At 45.7% G+C, this 20,356-nt stretch overlaps 1 protein-coding gene across 1 annotated transcript in view; it reads right to left on the minus strand.

Moving 5' to 3' along the window:
- Positions 1–20,356, minus strand: part of Snx30 (sorting nexin family member 30) — a 107,802-nt gene that overhangs the window by 11,597 nt on the left and 75,849 nt on the right. Inside the window, exon 7 of the mRNA XM_076845668.2 lies at positions 8,257–8,343. Within this exon, the coding sequence (XP_076701783.1) occupies positions 8,257–8,343 (87 nt within the window). The remainder of the gene's footprint in view (positions 1–8,256; positions 8,344–20,356) is intronic.

Raw genomic sequence — 20,356 nt, forward strand, 5'->3', positions numbered from 1 at the left:
ATATTAGTTCATATCAGTATGATATTATAAATTGTTACTTACAAAGGAATCTAACTTTACACAGCCCACTCAAGAATATTTTATTACTTCATGTATTCCAAAAAAAAGGATTTTTTTTCCATTTTACAAATACGTTATATTACTAAATATGTTCTGTCAAACTTGATGCCACCCTTTGCCCATGCTACCCCACCCTGAGATTTCACCAGACCTGAAAGATGAGTCAGCACCTCACCATATGTTGGCGTGAGGTTACACTGGACACCCTGGAACCAGGCGGTAGCCATAACACCAGAAGGGAGAGGATGGATTAAACTAATCTGGTGGAGACAATTGACAGATTTGGCAACCAACTGACCCTGAGAAATAAGATACAGGGAATCAGAAAGGAGCTTTAAGTTTCTAGTCTAGATGACTGGACCGACAATAATGTCACGAAGGGACTTAGGATGTAGGACAGGTCCACGATCCACAGCAAGGAGGGAGTTGTACCCATGGGAAGAGTGAGACTTCCCTCCACAAAGGAGGCTGAGACAGCTAAAAGACAAACCACCAAAGAACTCAATTAAGAAATGGATTAAAAAACTTGAATAGACATTTTTCCACAGAAAATAGCCAAATGGCCACAAGCACATGAAAAGAGGCTTCCAATCACTGATCATGAGTGAGGAAGATGCATTTCCAAATTACAATGAGATACCACCTCACATCCACAGGGAAGCACCTATCAAAGTACAGAAACCACAATCATATGGGGACTTGGAACCCTTGTGCCCTGTTAGCAGGAAGATAAAATGGTGCAGCTACAATGGAAAACAGTATGGCAGTTCCTCCAACAATTGAAAATGGAATTTCCACATGATCCTGCTGGATTCTACTTCTGGGTATATACTCAAAGTAACCAAAACCCGGGTCTCAAAGAGATAGCTGGATACTCATGTCCACAGCAGCATTATTCAAAATTGTCAAAGGAGAAGCCACCCAAGTGCCCATTGATGCATCAACAGATAAACAAAACACAGTATGGACATACAATGGGGTATTACTGAACCTTAGAAAGGAAAAAAATTCTGACCCACACTACGACATAGACGAACCTGGAGTACAACGTGCTATGTGAAATATGCAGTCGACAGAAGGGCAAATACTGCATGATTCCATTTACATGAGGTACTTAGTTAAAGTACTTAGAATAGAAAGAGAAAGTAGAACAGCGGTTGCCAGGGCGCTGAGGGAGGGGGAGTTGCCTAGTGGCTGCAGAGTTTCAGTTCTGCAAGGTGAAGAGTTTGAGAGATGGCTGCACAACAAGGTGAGTATATGTAATGCTACTGACCGTGCACTCAAAACTGGTCAAGATGGCAAATTTAGTGTTATGTATATAACAACGTTTAAAAAATATATATGAGAGGGAATAAAAGGTGGATGGGGAAGGCAGGGCCTAAGGGGAGATCCATGAAGAAGCCTGTAATTACAGAATTAATAAAGGACTCAGCAAAGATCCCTAAGAAAGGTGGGCACAGAAGTAGCAGGAGGTGAATCAAAAAGAACAGGCCAAAGAAGCCCAGGGATGGAGGGAGAGGGAAGTGGGTAAAAAGAAGAAAGTAAAGGGAACTGAGCAATCTGTCTGAAGGGACCAGCTTGTGAAGTTCCCCAGATTTATGAAGAAGAGGAACTCTGCAGCTGACACTCAGGCCTGTGTTCTTCTTGCTCTTCTTACTGGACAGCGTGTGAGTGACAATACTTTACTGACTAGTCACATCCAGCATTCCTCCTTATCTCAATGCTTTCATTTCTGTGACCGAGGGATGGTTAAGTCAGGCTCCTCATAGCTGAAAGATGTGGATATGGCAATGTTCAGTGCCTGTGGTGGGGCAGTGCCTACTGCAGACCCCAGAAGAAAAGAGACATCATCAAATAAGACCTCAAAGACCCAAAACTTCTGAATCGAGGACAAAATGGCATTTTTTCACATAGGTTCCCCTCTCTCTGTCACCAGAATCCACTTTTCAGAATCTGTAATGGCTGGGAGGGCTGGGAAAGGCTCTAGTGGGATGAGATTGTGTATTGTGTGTTTGGGAGCAGGATGGGGACCTATGTTGACTCAACAGTCATTTATAAAGGTACTCCTGAGTCATCTCACATGTGGGGCCCAAGGGTATAAATCTCCTAAGTTTTTTTCCTTGAAGCTAAGCTGGACATGTCAAATTGACTGCTCCCATGATGACCATAGGTTAATAAAATCCCCCAAGACTAAACAAGGCGGACAAAATCCCAAGACCTGGGGGAAAGGCATGCTCATGGCTTCCGTGGGACAGGTGCCAGGATCAAGGACAGCTCTGCTGACTCAGGATGGCTGTCTCCTCAGCCACAGGCTCTGAGCTAGCAGATGAGGCCAAGATCCCTGAGTGGCACCAAACAAAGAGTAGCCACACTGATCCCCACAGCCCTCAGGGAAGCCAGAGTGACCAGGCTAGCCACCTCCAGCTCCCAGCGACCTTGTCTGTTTATCCCAGTGTAACATACAAATATTTTCAGTTTCTATGTGAGCTGTGAAAAGAAAAGTTGAGAAAACATGGACAGGGTAAAAAACAAACAAAAAACAAACAGGTGAGACCAGAGAGCAAAGCAAGTGCTAAGATGAGTCACAGCACATACAGCAAGAACCGAGAACCATGAACTCACCTGTACCAAGACTGGGAGACACTGGGGACACAGAGATCCACGACCCAAGAGAAGGTCCACGGTCTCTCCCCAGTCCCTCCAGGGTTCATCTCCACTGACTTACAAAGCCAGAGCCCTCCCTTCCACATGCAAATTCTTCTGGAGCCGGGACTCTGGTGAGGAGAGGATGCCAGCCCCACCGTTTGTTAGCTCTGGCACACAAGCTACATGATTCCCCAAGCCCTGGAGCCTCCTCTGTAAAGTGGAAACCCTCGGACAGAAGGCCGGAATTAAAGAGCACAAAGAAAGATGACTGAGTTCTGCCCTCCTGTGGCTGAGCCTGTCTGGCTTTCTAACACAGGCGGAGATGATGGCTGCTTTGGAGAGAACTGGCAACTGTCAGGTGTCTCTTTCCCCACTTGCCAGACATGTCTGGAGATGACAGGTAGCTAGCGTTGCTTAGTTCTCCAGTTTGCAGGCGCTGCATATTAAGAAGTGTCCCCGCTGCAATTTAAAACTAGAGTTCTTGCTGTCTGACACATCTTTTCCATCACAGAATGTTCGCCCTCCTGGTGCTTTTCAGGGCTTATAAAGGTGCACAGCATTTTTCTCTTTTTTCTTTTCTCTTCTTTTTCTTTTTTCAGACAGGCTCTCACTATGTTACCCAGGGTTGGCTTCAAACTCACCAGCTCAAATGACATACACGTCTCAGCCTCCCATGTAGAGGTGCACAGCTTTTAAGAGGGCTGGGTTGACCAGGTAAGCCCAGTTCCTACTTCTCTTCTTCTAAACCTGAGAAGCTCGGGACATTTTATTTTCTGCTTCCATTTGTCGCCACCCAACACACTGGTTCACCTCCACGTGCCACTCACTTCCACACATGATGCCCACCCACCTCCATGCCCACCACTCATCTCCACATGCCACGCCCACTCATCACACACTACACCCACCCATCTCACCTCCACGCACCACGCCTACTCATCTCCACACGCCATGCTCACTGTTCACAGTGCCATGCCCTCACCTCCCCTGATACATCTCACTTTCCTTCATCAGGCACTGTACCCAGTACAAGACCACTTATAGATCAGGGCCTAAGACAGCCCCTTCCTGCCTTATGTTTGACCTTTTGAAGGTAATGGGAAACATTTTGCAAAGCATCCTCTGCTGGAATCCCTTCTTTGTTCTTTTCTGAACTAATGATACATGAACATGTTAGAAATGAAAAGGGTCAAAGGCAAAATAAAGTAAAACATAAACTTTCCCTCCAGTTCCCCTTGCTGTCTACACTAAAGTTTGTATACCTCTACTTCAATTTCATACCCAATTCCTGGCCCCTCTTGTAACTAGTAATAGCTCTGATGCCTTCCCAAGCTTCTAAGGAGGGTCAAATTCTAAGATTTACACATGCCTATGGCCAGCCGCCTTCTAAATGCCTATTAAAATGAAGAAAACTAAGTCTACACCATCCATAGATCTATTTGCCTGAGACTAAACCACCTCAGTGTTTGCTGAGCTTTCTCAAAGCCTAAAAACAAAACAAAACTTAAAATCTGTGATTCTTCTATTCCACCCAGTACTGGAGGCCTCATCACCCTCCCTTAGCCACAGGGCTCCCAGCTCGGCATCTGGAGCTGTGGGCACACAGCTCAACCTAAAATCCCATCCTAGGACTCCTCTGTCCTAAGACAACCACCCCAGTTTGAAACCCGAAACCCAGGTCAGAGACTTTTGAAGCCACTTCCTTCCTCTGGGTTAGAGAAAAGTGATCAGGTTTCAATACCATCCCACGGCTTCACAAAAATCAACGTTCCCTCATCTTTGGGCAATGGTTTCAAGATTTCACTTCAAAATGAAGCAAGTCACTGATTCTCTTAGATCTTCTGTTAACACACTCAGGCCCAGGGCCCCTCATTCCCTGCATCCCTGCCTCAGACCTATGAGCACTGTTGTGCCCACCGTCAGTTACCAACCGAACTGGCAGAATCCTTGGGGCAGAATCAGCCCTCACCCACTTCCTGGTACCCTGGCTTTTATCCCACCAACAGCAGCTCTGGTTTTGTGAGCTCAAACCCACACCAAGGAAAGCATAGCAAAACCTGAAGCTGCTTGTTTCTGAGATGTCTCTCTGCCTGCTGTCAAGGGGGAGAGGTGTGGGGGGCAGTGGGAATGAGGAAATAATGTCTAAAACACTGTGATCTGAGAAAGCAAAAAAAAAAAAAAAAAATTTTTTTTAAACGTACATGGCAACAATGTTCATTGGCATTCCCAGGGGAGACACCAAGAGCCATGTGCAGCAGAGGTTCATGTGCTGCTAGGACAAACACAACACTGGGCACTTTACACCATCACAGTGATCACATGTCTGAGACCAGTGAGGCTCACAGAGGCTAATGAGCGATGAGCAACCATGGGGACAGAGCTTGGCTTTGAACCCAAGCCCCTGGGCTTCTGATCCCTTTCTACTGTGCCATGGTAGACCTGGATAGTCTACTGAATGAGCCTCTGCCCACCAAGGTGGCTGCCACCCCAGATCCAACAGGGGCCCAATTTTAGTGCGCCATTAGATTATACTTATTGATAAACCACCATGATGGCCACACCTGCTAAGTAATGATAAAATTAACTCTGGCATGGTTCAACCTCCCACCAGGCAGAGGGAAGACACCGGTGTAGCAAAAGAGGCAGGTGTGTGTGGAACCTGTTCGTTTCACTAGCTGGAAAAAATTCTCCCCCCTTGTCAGAGTTCGTGTGGCCGGGGAGATAAGCCACGTGGGGAAGAAATCAACACTGGCAACAGGAGACTTCCACTCACACCAGCAAGAACAGGAGGCCAAGGGGACTGGGAGGTATGTGGGAGCCAAAGCCAGCTGTTCCCTCTGCCTGAGACTGTTCCAAGCTGGTGTGAGCTTCCCGCAGACAGCAAGGAGGGCACAACTAGTCAGCCTATTACTCCTCACCCTCAGCTTCTGTCTTTGGAAAGGAATATGTCCAGGACAGGGCTGGACACACGGAACAAGCTCTGAGAAGCCTTATTCAGTGCTGGGCACATGCAAACACTGATGAAACTATTTAAGTGACACCTGTACACGCAGGATCCTCAGTTTCTATATCAGGCCAGTGGCAGGACCTGCTGGCTCTCCTTCCCTCCCTAGTCAGGAAAAGTGGCTTCCAGAGTTTTAAAAAAATATTTGACAAATAAAGATTGTATGTATTAAAGGGGAGGATTTGATTTACGTACACATTATGTAGTGACTGCCATATCATTAAGTAATATCCATCATCACCCATGCTGTACATGACATTCCCCAGAACATGTGGTGGTTCTGCTTTGTTTGAAGTGGGGTCTCACTGTATTGCCCAGGCTGTCCTCCAACTCCCGGGCTCACGTGATCCCCCCACCTCAGCCTCCTACAGACAGTTGTCACCACGACCGTGGCACAAGTTCATTTTGCAACTGAAGGTCTTGATGTCTCCAGCCCCTGACAACCACTATTCTACTCTTATTTCTATGAGGCCAACTTTTTTAGATGCCACATTCAAATGAGACCATGAAGCATTTGTCGTTTTGTGAAGTGACTTCTACCTTTATATCTGGGGCTAAGTGATTAGAAGGAAAAGTTTTAAATATAAAAGCAGTATTCCACATCATTCTTTTCAATGGGACTGAGACTAGGGCCCAGCTGATGGCACAGTGTTCCAGAATATCATGGGACAGCTTCAAACTTGCCAATAGGACAGGCAGCTGGAGACAGAGGTAGCTGTGCACCTGGTTGCATTTCCTTGTGGCCTCCCTTGTGGCACACAGGATGGAAGAAGGCTAACAGGCCACCACAAGAGAAGCAAGAGGGAGGGTCCCGCCAGCAGCACTGGGCCAAGGACAAAGGCCCCAATCCTGCCCAGCTTCCTACAAGATGCAGAGAACTGGGCTGGGGTTGTGGCTCAGTGGTAGAGCACTTGCCTCATATGTGTCAGGAACTGGGTTCAGTTCTCAGCACCACATTATAAGTAAATAAATAAAATAAAGGTCCATCAACAACTAAAAAATATATTAAAAGAAAAAAGATGCAGAGAGCTTCACCCTCAGGTGGAAAAGTCACACTATGGGTGATGTGCATATCAACATAAAAAGAATGCATTATATGCCTACTGTATACAGCATATTGGATGTGGAGACATTTGGCATAAAAGAGGCTAGGCAATCTACTGTGCTCTGTGACTCATTCCCTCACCCATGAAATGGGGATGGAACAATGCCTTCCCTCTGGTCCTCAGATGACCATCATCATCATGTAACATCGTTCATATTTCGAAAAGCACTACATAAAGACAAGGAGTGCCATTTCTGAAGTTTGGGTTTTGAATTCCCAAAGCTGGTTCCTTTCCAGGTAGGTGTCAGCAGCAGTAGCAAGAACCACGGCAGAGGAAGGATGGGAGAATGGAAGAAGAGAAGGTAGAAGAGAGGGAGAGAGGAAGGAGGAGTCAGGGAGAGAGAAAAGGAGGGAGGGAGGGGGAAAAGGGAGGAAAGGAGGAGAGGGAAAAGTTCTCATGTAAAACTATTTCCCTGAAACTTGGGTCCCCACTATTATCTTTTTAATAGCACTCTCTATCCCTATCTTTGAAATCAAATAAACTTTATGATCGCAAACAAAAAAGGAATAGAATAACATAGTGGCAGTGGCAAGGTTCCACAGTTGTATGCAGGGTATAATCCTAGCTCTACCAGTTGCTAGCTATGTGATACTGGGCCTTAGTTTGTTCATCTCTTAAATGGGAACAATAATAGTACCTAAACCATATGGTTGTTGTATAGAGTAAATGAGAGTAGCTTAGCACACTGTAAGTCCTTGTGCACTGGGTTTCATGACTCTTGCTTTTAACCTTGGCTGGAGGGAAGAGAAGGACAATGATTGGAACGACTCACATACCAGATACATTTGGGATCCTGATCCTCTATCTCAAGTCAGAGGGCAGCGGAGACAAGTTAGACCTGTGCTTCTTAAACTCCAAAGGAGTCAAGAGACACTTTTTGTTGGCTTTTGCCCCTAATTCAGCCAAGCTGCAGTCCTACTGTGCACATGGAGCATGCAGTCTGCGCCCCCCGAACTCCCCACTGCAGTCGGACAACACGCCCCTCGAGTGCTCCGAGGGGTTTGCCGCTGGCCACGCAGCCACTGGCCACGCAGCCACGTCAGCTGCTATGCTCATGTCTAAGCACTTTCTCCTGCCTTCTGTGACTTCCTCATCATGGGCGGGTAACAGTTTGTGGCCCCATCACTGAACCTTACTTTGAGAGCTCTGATCTGAACTGTTCTTCCCTCCCTCTGCAATGCCATTTTACAGAGTAAGAAACGGCCAGTGAATGGGATGCAAGTCTCTTAAAAAATCCCAGAAAAGAGCAGAAAATTCAACCCCTAGTGCACATTAGGAACTCTCAGAAATAGGATGGAGGAAAATAATAACATCAGTATAGCCCAGCTGACACTGACCACCTTGGTCTACAGATCTAGGGAGGCGCGTTACTTAGCACCAGCAGGGAGGTTACAGCTTGCAGCCAGGAGCAGCCCATCTCTTGCGGGGGGCTTCCCTGACCTTGGGGCGTTCTTCCTTTCTCAGAGCCACCGCTTCCAGTTTGGCTTCATACTCTGCTTGAACCTGGTCCCTCTTCTTCAATACGCTCTGTAGGAAGAGACAGAGAGGAAAAGCATGTAACACAGAGTCCACAAAGTGACCTCCGACGTTCAGGTAACAGCTCCTTTACCCCAGCCCTTCCCAAATCAGAACACCATGTGACGGCCCCATCACACGCTGCAGGGTCCAAGTGCTATAGGATGACATGTGGCATGGGCTGTGGAGGAAGCAGGGAAGAGGAGGGAAGGAAAGAGAACCAGCCCTAGAGATTGAGCCTTCCAGCAAGATAACCGAGCCTGATGCTAAAAGTGATCTGGTTCCAGGGAAGGGAGAAACATGCCTACCCACTGCTGCACAGACAGGAGGACCCAGCTTTGCCATGCGCAGAGGATCTGGCTCTGGGAAAGGTGGAGTTTCACAGGGAACAATGTGGGACATCCTCTGAACTCACTGGAAGAGTCTTTTTTTTTTTTTTTAACTAAAAAATAAGTTCTTTACTATTATTATTTTAAACATTTAGTTAATTGACAAATCAAAATTTACTGTGTCCCACATGCTGTTTTGAAATATGTACACGTTATGCAATGACTAAATTGAGCTACTTAACTATGCACACTTAATTTTTCTGTGGTGAAAACATTTAAAATCTATTCTCATAGCAATTTTTGAGAATATATTACAGTGAACTGTAGTCACCATGTCATGCAGTACATCTAGGAGAGTTCTTGACTAATTCATTGAATTGATGCCTGGTGGACTAACCGGTTCATTGATCCATGAGCTGCTTACTTGTCATTGATTCTGGGCCAGGTAGACAAAGAGATGCTACTTAAGGGGTTCAGTCTGAGAGAGACATAGTACTATGTCTATCTGTACTATGCAGACATAGTACAAGGCTGTATTTGGTACAAGAGGTGCATGGGTGCAGGTCCAGAATTCCTAGAGCCACACGGCCAGCCTGCCAGAGTGGGTGGTCACTGGGCCCAAACTAACCCATCCCTGGATGGCACTAAGGTCGGGGAGCCAGGTGCTCAGGGATCCTAATGTGCAGTAGACACTCACTCCTAAGACCCATGCCAGTGGAAGGTCAGCACCTAGAGAGGATGTCCTTAATGTGTCCTGGGCTCACTGCCGTCGCCTCACCCGGTCTGAGCTCTGCCTCTAAGACCCCACTGACCAAAACAGAAAGGCTTGCGGTAGATATTCTAGAAAAACATCTGTTTTATTAAAGAGTTTCTTTTCTTCTTCTTCTGGTAGAATCACAAATGGCAAATAAAGAATGAAAAGAACTCTTCTTTCCCACTAACTCAGAAAACAAAAGTTGCTATGAAAGTTTCTGAACATAAAGTTTCCTGGTAGGGACGTTCCCACAGGGCATGGAATCAGGAAGGAGGCGTGCCTGAGCTACAAGGTGGGCACCTTGTGTCCCTGACGGTGCCCTCAAAGGTGATGAGTGGCTGACAAGCTAAGAGCGCTCCAGGGCCAACCTCCTGACGGGATGCACCAACACTGGGAACCCCAGGTCTTACCTGAGGAAGAATTTCTTCTGAGGAATGTTTTCCCATGAGAAGAGCATGAGCTAAAACTGCAGCTGTTTAATCCTCACCTTTCTCCTAAGGGCTCTGATAGTTGCTCCTCACACTCAGTAACCTTTGAACTGCATTTACAGTGCTGTTCCATGGGACCTTCTACTATGATGGAAATGGTCCATAAAATGCGCTAATACAGTGGTCACTAAGCTCCAGGTGCTTATCAAGCACTTAACATGTGGCTCATGTGATTGAGAAGCAGGGTTTAAATTTTTATTTAGTTTTACTAATTTGACTTTAAAATTAATAAGTAGTTATATATGGCTAGTGGTTAGCATATTAAGCAGCACCAAAAAAAAAAAAAAAAAAAAAACTAGGATCCTTCACGTATCAGAACTAATGAGAACGAATTTAAAAAATCTTTTTTAAAAAAGGATCCTTTCTGGATTTCACGGAGGCCAGAAAATGATCCAAATCTGGGTCTGGCACCAGGGGTGGTAAAAATCATACCCTCGCCCAAGATAAATAAAGACACAGTGCCATCCACAGAGTGCTGGACAACCAGGGAAGGGGCGGTAGGAATCTTTCCAGCGTACGCATGTCCCTCCCAGGATGCTGCAGAGCTTACTGGAAAAAAGCACACATCATGGGCTGGGGATGTGGCTCAAGCGGTAGCGTGCTGGCCTGGCATGCGCGGGGCACTGGGTTAGATCCTCAGCACCACATACAAACAAAGATGTTGTGTCCGCTGAAAACTAAAAAATAAATATTAAAAAATTCTCTCTCTCTCTTAAAAAAAAAAAAAAAAGAAGAAGAAGCAGCAGCAGTACCACCACCACCAACACACATCACCAGTCCAGCACTTTGAAGAATGGAGATGAGTTGCTGCAGTGGCATTTGCTGCGCCTGTGTGGCAAGAACCTCAAAGACAATGCCTTGGAATGTGGCCAGCCCAGTGTGGGGCTTTCTACTCCATGTGACCCCATGAGGTTGCCAGGGCCCCTGGGAGAGGGGTGGGGAGATACACCCACCCCAGAGAGCTAAAACAGTGTAAATGAGTCTCCTCCTGCCACCCCGCACAGAAGACAAGGGAGCCCTAAGATGCAGCCACATCCCCTTCCCCCAGTCAGCCTGGCCATTCCCCTCAGCCTCCGCTGCCCTGGCTTCCCCTGGAGCAGCCAGAATGCTGCCCTCTTGGGCAGCTGGCAGGAGGATCTTGCTAACATCCCTGTGTCACCTTTCGCCTCTGCAGGGTTCTTGTGGGCCATTATCCCTGCTTTCCAGACAAGGAGGCTTGGTACAGCGACAATGGCAGGACCTGCTTGAGGCCCCACTGTTGGCCGACAGCACAGCAGTGACCTGTCCAGCCTCTTCCTGCTACATTCCAGCTGAGGGTTCCACAACCTGAGCAAAACACAGAAAGCCAGGGGGCCTGTCTGGAAAAGAAACAAGCCATTGGAGATGACTGTCCTTGTGGCGAGATCTCTGGCCACTGTTGGCCACAGGCCTAGAGGATGGATGGGCTCCCACCCCAAACACGCAGCCTCTGCAGGTAAAACCAGCCTAACCAGCCTGTGACGATCAGATGGCACCCAAGCCTGAAACATCCACGTCATCTCCACACAGAGGCCCCTCCATCACCAAGGAGCCAGCACAAGATAGGGACAGCTGGGCCTTTCACAGAACTTCATAGGGATCCGGTTCCAACAGACATGACAAATCAAAAAGGTGAAGTGCAGGAACACTTTCCTCCTTATGCCCCGTCATCCAGTTCTGACTTAAAGCCTCTTCCCTTGCCTATCCCAGGGCGGGGTTTCAGCAAAGAACACCACACAAAACCCTTTTATGCACGGACCTTCAGGCTAAAAGGAGGGTATGAAGGGCTTCCCTCGAAGACAGGACTTTAGAGATATGGGATAAGCTTCTCTTGGTCACCACATGGTTTTTGTTTTGTTTTGAGGGGTAGGGGGGCTGGCACTAGGGATTGAACCCAGGGGTGCTTAACCACTGAGCCATATCCCCAGCCTTTTCCCGTTTTTAATTAGAGACAGGGTCCCCTAAGTTGCTTAGGGCCTTGCTGAAATGCTGAGGCTAGCTTTGAACTCTGATCCTCATGCCTAGGCCTCGTGAGCGCTGGGATCACAGGCGTGCGTGACCATGCCTGTTTTTAAATGCAGAGCCTTTCATCATGATTTTCAGTGTTCCTTTCCAACTAAGACAGGACAAATGACTCAGTTTCTTTAACAAGTGTGTTGAAAAAAGAAGTAGATGGAAAGACAATTTAAAATATGTAAGGAACATCTCAGCCAATGTCTGGATCTCCTTTGGATTATGTTTTGGGGTGGGGACTGTGAAAGCAGTAGCTGAGACAACTCGAGCACTAACTGGATACGTGACCCTAGTAAGAATTGGGTTTTGTTTTCATAGGTGTGATGACAACGTGGTTCTTTTTCTTTAAGGAACAGTTGTATTTTAGAGATACATACTGAATACTTTTGTATGAAGTGATATGATGTCTGGGATTTGCTTTAAAATAATCCAGGCAGCAGGGGATGTTGGGAGTGGGTGGAAAGAGAGTCATAAGACGGCTGTGAGTGGCCAACTGGTCAGCTGGCTGGGTACATGTGGGCTTGACAATTTCTGGACCTGTCTGACTTTTTTCTACCACAAAAAAAAAAAAAAAAATTCAAAGAATTGGAAACATAGTATCCGTCATCCAAATGTTTACAAAAAACTAATAATAGCTATTAAGAGGCCTGCAACCACGTCATTCAGGACCAATTTATGGCAAAAGCCTTCATTCCACAATGACAACCGTCTGGAACAGTCAGATCACAGACATTTTCTATGGTTTGGCTCTCAGGGTTGCCACTGGATTTTTTCCAGGAAAACAAAACATCACCGCAATGGTCAGTATCTCCAGGAAAACTTAATACTCCTTCCCCGGAACTCATGCTGTGTCTCCCCCTGGCAAGGCTGTGGGCCCACAAACCGTGGGAGGGGAAAGAGCAGTCCTCAGATGCTCAGAACAATAGGTGGCAGCTGCCGAGAAGCCTCCTCTGTCCCTGAGGTTTTATTTAAGCTTCCAATCTTTGTGGAAGAGGGACAGCTGGATGCAGGGATGGAGAGTACATGAAGCAACAAGAACGGCTTAGCCGAACCCAACAGCCCTGGTATGCCAAAGACCCAGGAGCAGTGCCTACAGGACGCCGGGTGTTCAGAAGAAAGAGGCTCACCTGAGATAAAGCTACAACACCTGTCTCAGGGCAGCCCTCTAGGAGAGTGTCCTCCAGCAGTCAGGAGAATGCATGACTGGTCCAGGCGGACACGCAATTTCTGAATGAATGAATGAGTTCAGGGTGCTCCTGAGACAGGCTTCTTCTACACACTCACTGCATGAAAGAGAGACCACCTGTGAGCTCACTGCCCTTGGGCAATGTTATAATACAGAAACCACACGGGCCCCCTAATTGAAGATTTGCTACAGCGAATTTGGAAAATAAAGAAAAATGTAAATGGTGCTCGCCATCCATAATCTCCTCTCTCGGACAAAATTGGCAATACTTTTTTACTTGATTTCCAACCTCCTTTGACGTTTCCCATCCTCTGTTTCCTCCTCCTGTGCTTCTGTTATTAAGATGCTAGGCTTATGGTAAGGTCCTCTAATATTAATGTTTTTTCCTAGCTACCATCTTTCTGTTTCTTGTTATACATAATTTAACTTTTTCTTCTAATTCTTCTATTGATTTCCATTTTTTTCATTTCTATCATGGTTTTAACTTCCAAGAATTCATTGTTCTCTGAACTTTAAAAAATTCTTATTGTATGGTGGTGACTTCTCTTTCTGGAGATACCAATGATTTTTTGTTTTTTTCATCAAAGGGGAAGAAACTTGGGCTGGGGCTGTAGCTCAGCGGCAGAGTGCTTGCCTAGCAATCCTCAGCACCACATAAAAATAAACAAATAAAATAAAGGCATTCTGTCCATCGACAACTACAAAAATAAAAATAAAAAAGGGTGGTGGGGGAGGAACTTCCCCCTTTCAATCTTTATCTTGTTTGTCTTTACTTCTGATATTCATTCTAGAATCTTCCCTTAAATATCTGGCAACCCTTGCTTTTTGCACATAGAGGGCTTGTTGACAATTCTCTAGAAGGGAGTCTCTTGGTCCTTTCGTGGGGGACCCTCCCTCACCCACCCCTCACCAATATCAGTATTCTTAGTCTCTTCTCTTGGCTTGTTCAGATTTTCTAGAAAAGCCCCCTCTACCCCTCATACAGGGGGTTGAAACCCAGGAGCACTCTATCCCCAGACCTTTTTCTTATTTTGAGACAGAGTTTTGCTAAATTGCCCAGACTGGTCTCAAACTTGCAGTCCTCCTGCCTCGGCCTCTGGAGGAGCTGGAATTACAGGTAGTTCCACGGTGCCCGGCTCTCAGAAAGTCTCTTGTCATCCTTTCCTGTTAGACAGAAAGCTGGGAGCCTCGCAGGGGAAAGTGATGACACCTCAACTTCCAGGAACCTTTCCCTGAATGCCTTCAACTGTACCTGAGGTCCCTCTGTCCAGAGCCCCTCTAATTTTACCTCTGACAGTGAATGTGCCCGTTTTGTCTGCATGGAGAAGGGACAGTGTCCCCTGTGTGAGGAGGGAGGAGACAATCTGAAGCACTAACTGATTCTCAGACTCTCAACTCCTCTTCAGCCCCAACTCCCCCTGTCCCAGAGGGGTGTGTACTTCCAGTCCTTGAATTTGAGGCGGGGAGGGGGGTATTGAGTCATCTAAATAACTTTTCGCCTCTCAACTGGCTTTCTGGTTCCCCATATTGTATTGCCTATTGCTCTTTGGGGGCAGCTGCTTCTTCTTTTCTGGTAATGGGGATTTAACCCAGGAGTGTGCTTTACCACTGAGCCACATCCCCAGCCCTTTTTATTTATTTATTTTTTTAAAAAATTTTGAGACAGGGTCTCACTAAAGTTGCTGAAGATGGCCTCAAACTTGTGATTCTCCAGCCTCAGCCTCCTGAGTTCCTGGGACTACACACCCAGCTGCTGCTGCTTTTTTTTTTTTTTTTTTTAATACTTCCAGTGTCAGGCGGGGATATAGTTCAGTTGGTAGAGTGCTTGCCTCACATGCACAAGGCCCTGGGTTTGATTCCCAGCACCATACACCCAAAAAAAAAAAAAAGAAAGAAAGAAAGAAATCACACACACACACACACACACACACACACACACACACTCTCTCTCTCTCTCTCTCTCTCTCTCTCTCTCACTTCCAGTGCCATGTTGGTAGGGTTTCATAAAGTAGGAGTTTAAATGTGTACTCAGTCCATCATCACTAAGAATATGAGTTTAATTTTGATATTTTTCTTTTTTTTAAAATCCTTCAAGATCATCAAGTACATTTCACATCCTGCTTCGTGTTTTCACCTGAATTTGTAAGAAATGAGCCCCTCGATCTCTATTCACTTTTGTTCAGAAAGGAGGACTTTTTGCTCAACAACTCAACCTTCCAGAAAAAAATCTTCGATGCAGTTTTTGAAAGGCAATGAAAACCCAAAGCATAAACTGGACAGGTCCCTGTAATTTGGCTCATTAGCGCCACCTTCTGGCCCAGCGGTGGGCAGGCTGAAGAAAGCAGCAGACACCTGAACTGGAGAAGAACCCTCCCCGGGTGCTGTGGAGGGCGTCGCGGCTCAGGGCCAACACATCTCCAGCACACCTCCTCCAGGACCTCCACACCATTAAACCCCTCCGTCATCCTTCACCCCATTCTCCTAGGAGCACTTCTCTGAAGTGACCCTCTACTTTTTTCCTCCTACCACATCAACCACAGTCCTCCTCAAGACCAACCCGTTGTTCCTTGTTCTTCCTCTTAATGGCGGACACTGACCCATTAAATACCATCAATCCTGAACTCTCTGCTGGCCCTGCTCTCACCTCCCCAGGTGAGCTCCCTCAGCCTTGCAGACTTAAAACTCATCCACACACAATTTTTTTTTACCTCTTTTAGTAAAAAGAACAGTAAAACTATTCTTTTACTGAACTAAAACTCATCATCAACTGCCATGACATCTCCACTTTAATGAGTAATGGGCATTTTTTAACTCAACATGGCCAAACAACTCGATTCGCAACTGCCCAATCTGTTCCTCCCTAGATTTCCTCGTTCCAGTACACATTACCACTATGTATTCAGTTGCTGAAGCCCAAAACCTCAGTTCCTCCCTTTCTTACTCCATGTTAAAACATTATGTCCTATCCTTCTATATACAGGATACCTTTAAAAAAAAAACTTAAAATGATCAATTTCATGGGTGTCCTATAAAATTCTGTAGGTTTTTATACATGCACTATACATAGGATGATGGAAGTAATAGGTTAACACAACAAGTGTAGTTGGCCCTCCATGCAAAATATGCTCCAAATCCATTCACTGCTCTACCACTATAGTCCCAGCACTACCACCCCAGGCTCCTGTGCACCTCCTGAAGGTCCCACCCACCTCTACTCTGATGGTCCTGAGGCCCACCCCTACTCTTCTTTACTCTAGCCTCTGTAGTGGAGCCCTAGCTATCTCCTGAAAGTAAACATTGCATCCCACAATTCCCCTGCATAAAACGGAAAGATTTCCCTTCTGTTTCTTAGGATAGAATCCAGACTCTGACCCACAAGACCATGAGCCTTACCCAGCTCTCTGACTTTACCTCTGACCTTGCTCCCTAGCCTCCACTCTACTGGCCTTTCTGATCTACAAAGACAAGCTCATTTCTGCTTTCACAGCTTTGCACCAGTTATTCCCTCTGCCTCAAATGCTCCACCCTCCGACCCTTGCATGGTGAACTCCTCCATGACTTTCAGGTCTCAGCCACAGCCACTTTCTCCACATGGCTTTCCCTGATAACCCAACTTCCTTCAGACCCCCACCTCACCCCAGCATCCACCAAGACCTCCAAGATAAGCTACTTGTGGATTTACAGATAAGCCTATTCCAGAAAATAACAAGACACACAACATACAACAGTTATACATTTGTAAATATTCTGAATTTACTAAACCATCAAATCCAGTTAAATACTTGTTGACCATCTTCCATGGATAAGGCAGGATAACAGTCTGAACCTTCTTAAGTAAAGCATCTCTGCCTCCTGGCCTGGGCATAATGACCCCAATAAACTCAGAAGGCACTGCCAGGAATTTGGTAAGATGCTTTTTCTCTGCCTGTCCCTACACTGAGCACATTTTACACACACAGTCCCTAGGGTGCAAAAATCCAAAGACTAGGATGTAGCTCAGTGATAGAGCACTTGCCTAGCACGTATAAGGTCTTGAGTTCAATCCCCAGTACTGCAAAACTATAAATGAAATTCTCTCTGTGCAAATACATCCAAGGGCTCACGTGTGCCCTTGTGTGACAGGGTGTGTGACTTGAGGGCTCCTCCCCAACAGGCTCCATGCGCTCTCTCTCTCCACACATCCTTGGAATACAGGCCTTCAACCATCTTTAAAGCTGTTCTTATTGTTTCCTGCCTGAAAATCTCACTGCTCCATTTGTTCCACGTGGCCTCTAACAACCCCACTTTTGATATGTTCTCTCTCCATCTCCAAAGAGAACAGAATGTACTCAGCCACAATCGTCCTTAAATAGATATAATTTGAGACAGATTTGAAAAGCCAGAGATCACCTAGTTTCCTCTTGGCAGGTAGTGAACACATGGCTACTAGGTGACTAGCCACTAGGGAGTATTGTCTGTGGCCAAAGAACAGAGAAAAGCTTTACCTACAGGGTTCTGTTTCCTTAAACAAAATGAACTAATTAGACAAAATGATCCCAAGGGTCCTTTCAAACCCTGAGAGGATCCCAACCACAGTCCAACTAGAAGAGAGCTTCAAGAAGCCCATCTAGGGACAAATCAACCCCTCAACAAATTCTAAGGCAAAAGCCACTAACTTCAAATGACAAGGAGAAATACTTTGGTTCACCCAAAACCAAGGTAAAAAGGTGACAAAACGTGACCACATCAGACTCCCCACTGAAACCAAACCAGGACTCTCATCTCAGTTCCAAAACCCACTCGGCAGTTGCTAAGGAAGATGTCACACCCAGGTCTTCAGCAATCCTTCTTCTCCAATTTTAGGTCTCACAGTGATAGCAAAGTCTGACTCACTTATGTCTAAACAAATCAGAAAATTGTTTTTAAAATGGAGGCTGAGGAACTGGGGTTGTGGCTCAGCGGCAAAGTGCTCGTCTAGCATGTGCGAGGTCCTGGGTTTGATCCTCAGCATCACATATAAAATACAGAAAATAAAGGTATTGTGTCCAACTACAACCAAGAAATAAGTGGATATTTTTAAAAAAATAAAATAAATAAAACAAAATGGAAGTTGAGGGTGGTAGAGCACACCTGTCACCCTAGCTCCTCAGGAGGCTGAGGTAGGCAGATGGCAAAGTTCAAGGCCAGCCTGAGCAACTTAGTAAGACCCCGTCTCAAAATAAAATTTTTTAAAAAGGGCTGGGAACATACCTCAGTGGCAAAGTGCTTGTGTAGCATGTGCAAGACCTTGGGCAAGGGGAGGAAGAGAGAAAGAGAGAGAGGGAGAAAGAAGAAGAAGGAAGGAAGGAAGGGAGGGAGGGAGGGAGGAAGGAAGGAAGGGAGGGAGGGAGGGAGGAAGGAAAAGAGAGGGAAATAAGTTAGCTAAGAATTCTTGCTGGGCATGGTGACACATGACTGTAATCCCAGGGGCTCGGGAGGCTGAGGCAGGAGGATCACAAGTTCAAGGCCAACCTCGGCAACTTAGCAAGGCCCTGAGCAACTTAGTGAGACCCTATCTCAAAATAAAATATTAGAAAAAGGGTTGGGGATGTGGCTCAGTGGTTAAGCACCCTGGGTTCACTTCCCAGTATTAAAAAAAAAAAAAAAAAAAATTCTTAAAAAGCAGCAAAGTTTAACTTGGTGTTGTGGTGCACGCCTGTGATCCCAGCAACTCAGATGGCTGAAGAAGGAGGATGGTTAAGTTCAAAGCCAGCCTCAACAACCTAGTGAGGCCCTCAGCAACTTAGTAAGAAAGACCCTAAAAAAATAAAAAGGGCTGGGAATGTGGCTCAGTGGTAAAGTGCCCTGGGGTTCATCCCCAGCACAAAAAAGAAAGAGGAGGAGGACAGGGAGGAAAGAAGTGGAATGGAACAGAAAGGGGGATGGCAGTAATGTTCACAGGCAGGAGAGCCATGGAAGACACCTATCACTGTCCCAATGTCTTTAGTCCTGGCCACATGGACTCTGACAACCCTAAATGTAGTCTTGGTTTTGTAGTCAGATCACTCCTGTCTGGCCCAGAGCACTCTGCAGAGGTGTTTTCCAGTTGCAGACAGTGGCAGCAGGTGGAGTTTAGCTCAGCTCACCAGGACAAAGCCTGGGAGTCACAGATGGCCAGTCAACTGTTCTGCCCTCTCCAGACAGCACTGTGCATGATCCCTTCTCCCAGCCTCCTTAGCCTGACTGCAATTCTGTTCAGGCTCAGTAAACAAGAAACACACTACACATGCCTCACACATGGGGTGAAGAAAGAGAGTGAATTCATGTTTCTTTGATGTATAACTTCAATTACTCACACAAGCTTATGTTTCACAGTGTAATAATGTTTCAATAAAGATGCCAGATAAATCCCTGCAAAATGACAATTCAAAATCTTGCTTCAAGTACAAATACATATTAAGTACTAACATTCTTGCCACATGTAAAAACAAAGTAACTTGGACTATCATATCCAATGCTGTACATGAACTGGATAAAAAGCCTGAGCAAGGTTAAGGAGCATTTTGATGAAGGAAGCCTTTGTCTGTATAAGAGACAAATCCAGAGACACCCCCAGGGATTGTAAAAACATATGTTTGTTCACAAAAACAGACACTCTTACTTTATAAGTAACGTGAAATATTTTGGTTCATTTTAAGTAAGTCATAGGCCTTTCATACTTGTTTCAATTGCAGTATTAAACATAAATCTGTGTACCTCCATTTTTAAAAAAGGCAATGTTGACAAAGGAAAATGAGCTGTTCAATTTGGAGCCAGAACTTTTGGTTTTCAGTTTCTGTTCCAATGATAACCAACAAAGCTGTCTTGGGCTTAAGATCTCACACCTGAACTTTACCCTAGTACCAATTTCATCCTACAGGTAAGGAAATTCACACCAATTTCCTGATCACCGTGAGATCCAGGAGAGAGCCTACCTTTGAAAACCTTTTACTAGCAGCTTTATGGTATCAGTGAGACTGTGATTCATTCTACCATGAAAGGACCCCACTTTCCACGGTCCACACTTTAACATGGATCAGGAGCCTTAACACATTCACACCTGACAGAACAAGACAGATCTAGGATGATGGGTATATGGGATTTTGTCAGACTACTAAGTCTCTCTGCTTTTGTGTATGCTTGAAATTTCCCACAGCACAATTTTTAAAGTCTTTATAAATATTGATTCATTTTTTCACTCCCCTTCTCAAACTATACAATATTTTCATAATTCTATGAT

The sequence above is a fragment of the Callospermophilus lateralis genome, chromosome 2 (genome assembly GCF_048772815.1).
Source record: "Callospermophilus lateralis isolate mCalLat2 chromosome 2, mCalLat2.hap1, whole genome shotgun sequence".
Classification (NCBI taxonomy): Eukaryota; Metazoa; Chordata; class Mammalia; order Rodentia; family Sciuridae; genus Callospermophilus; species Callospermophilus lateralis.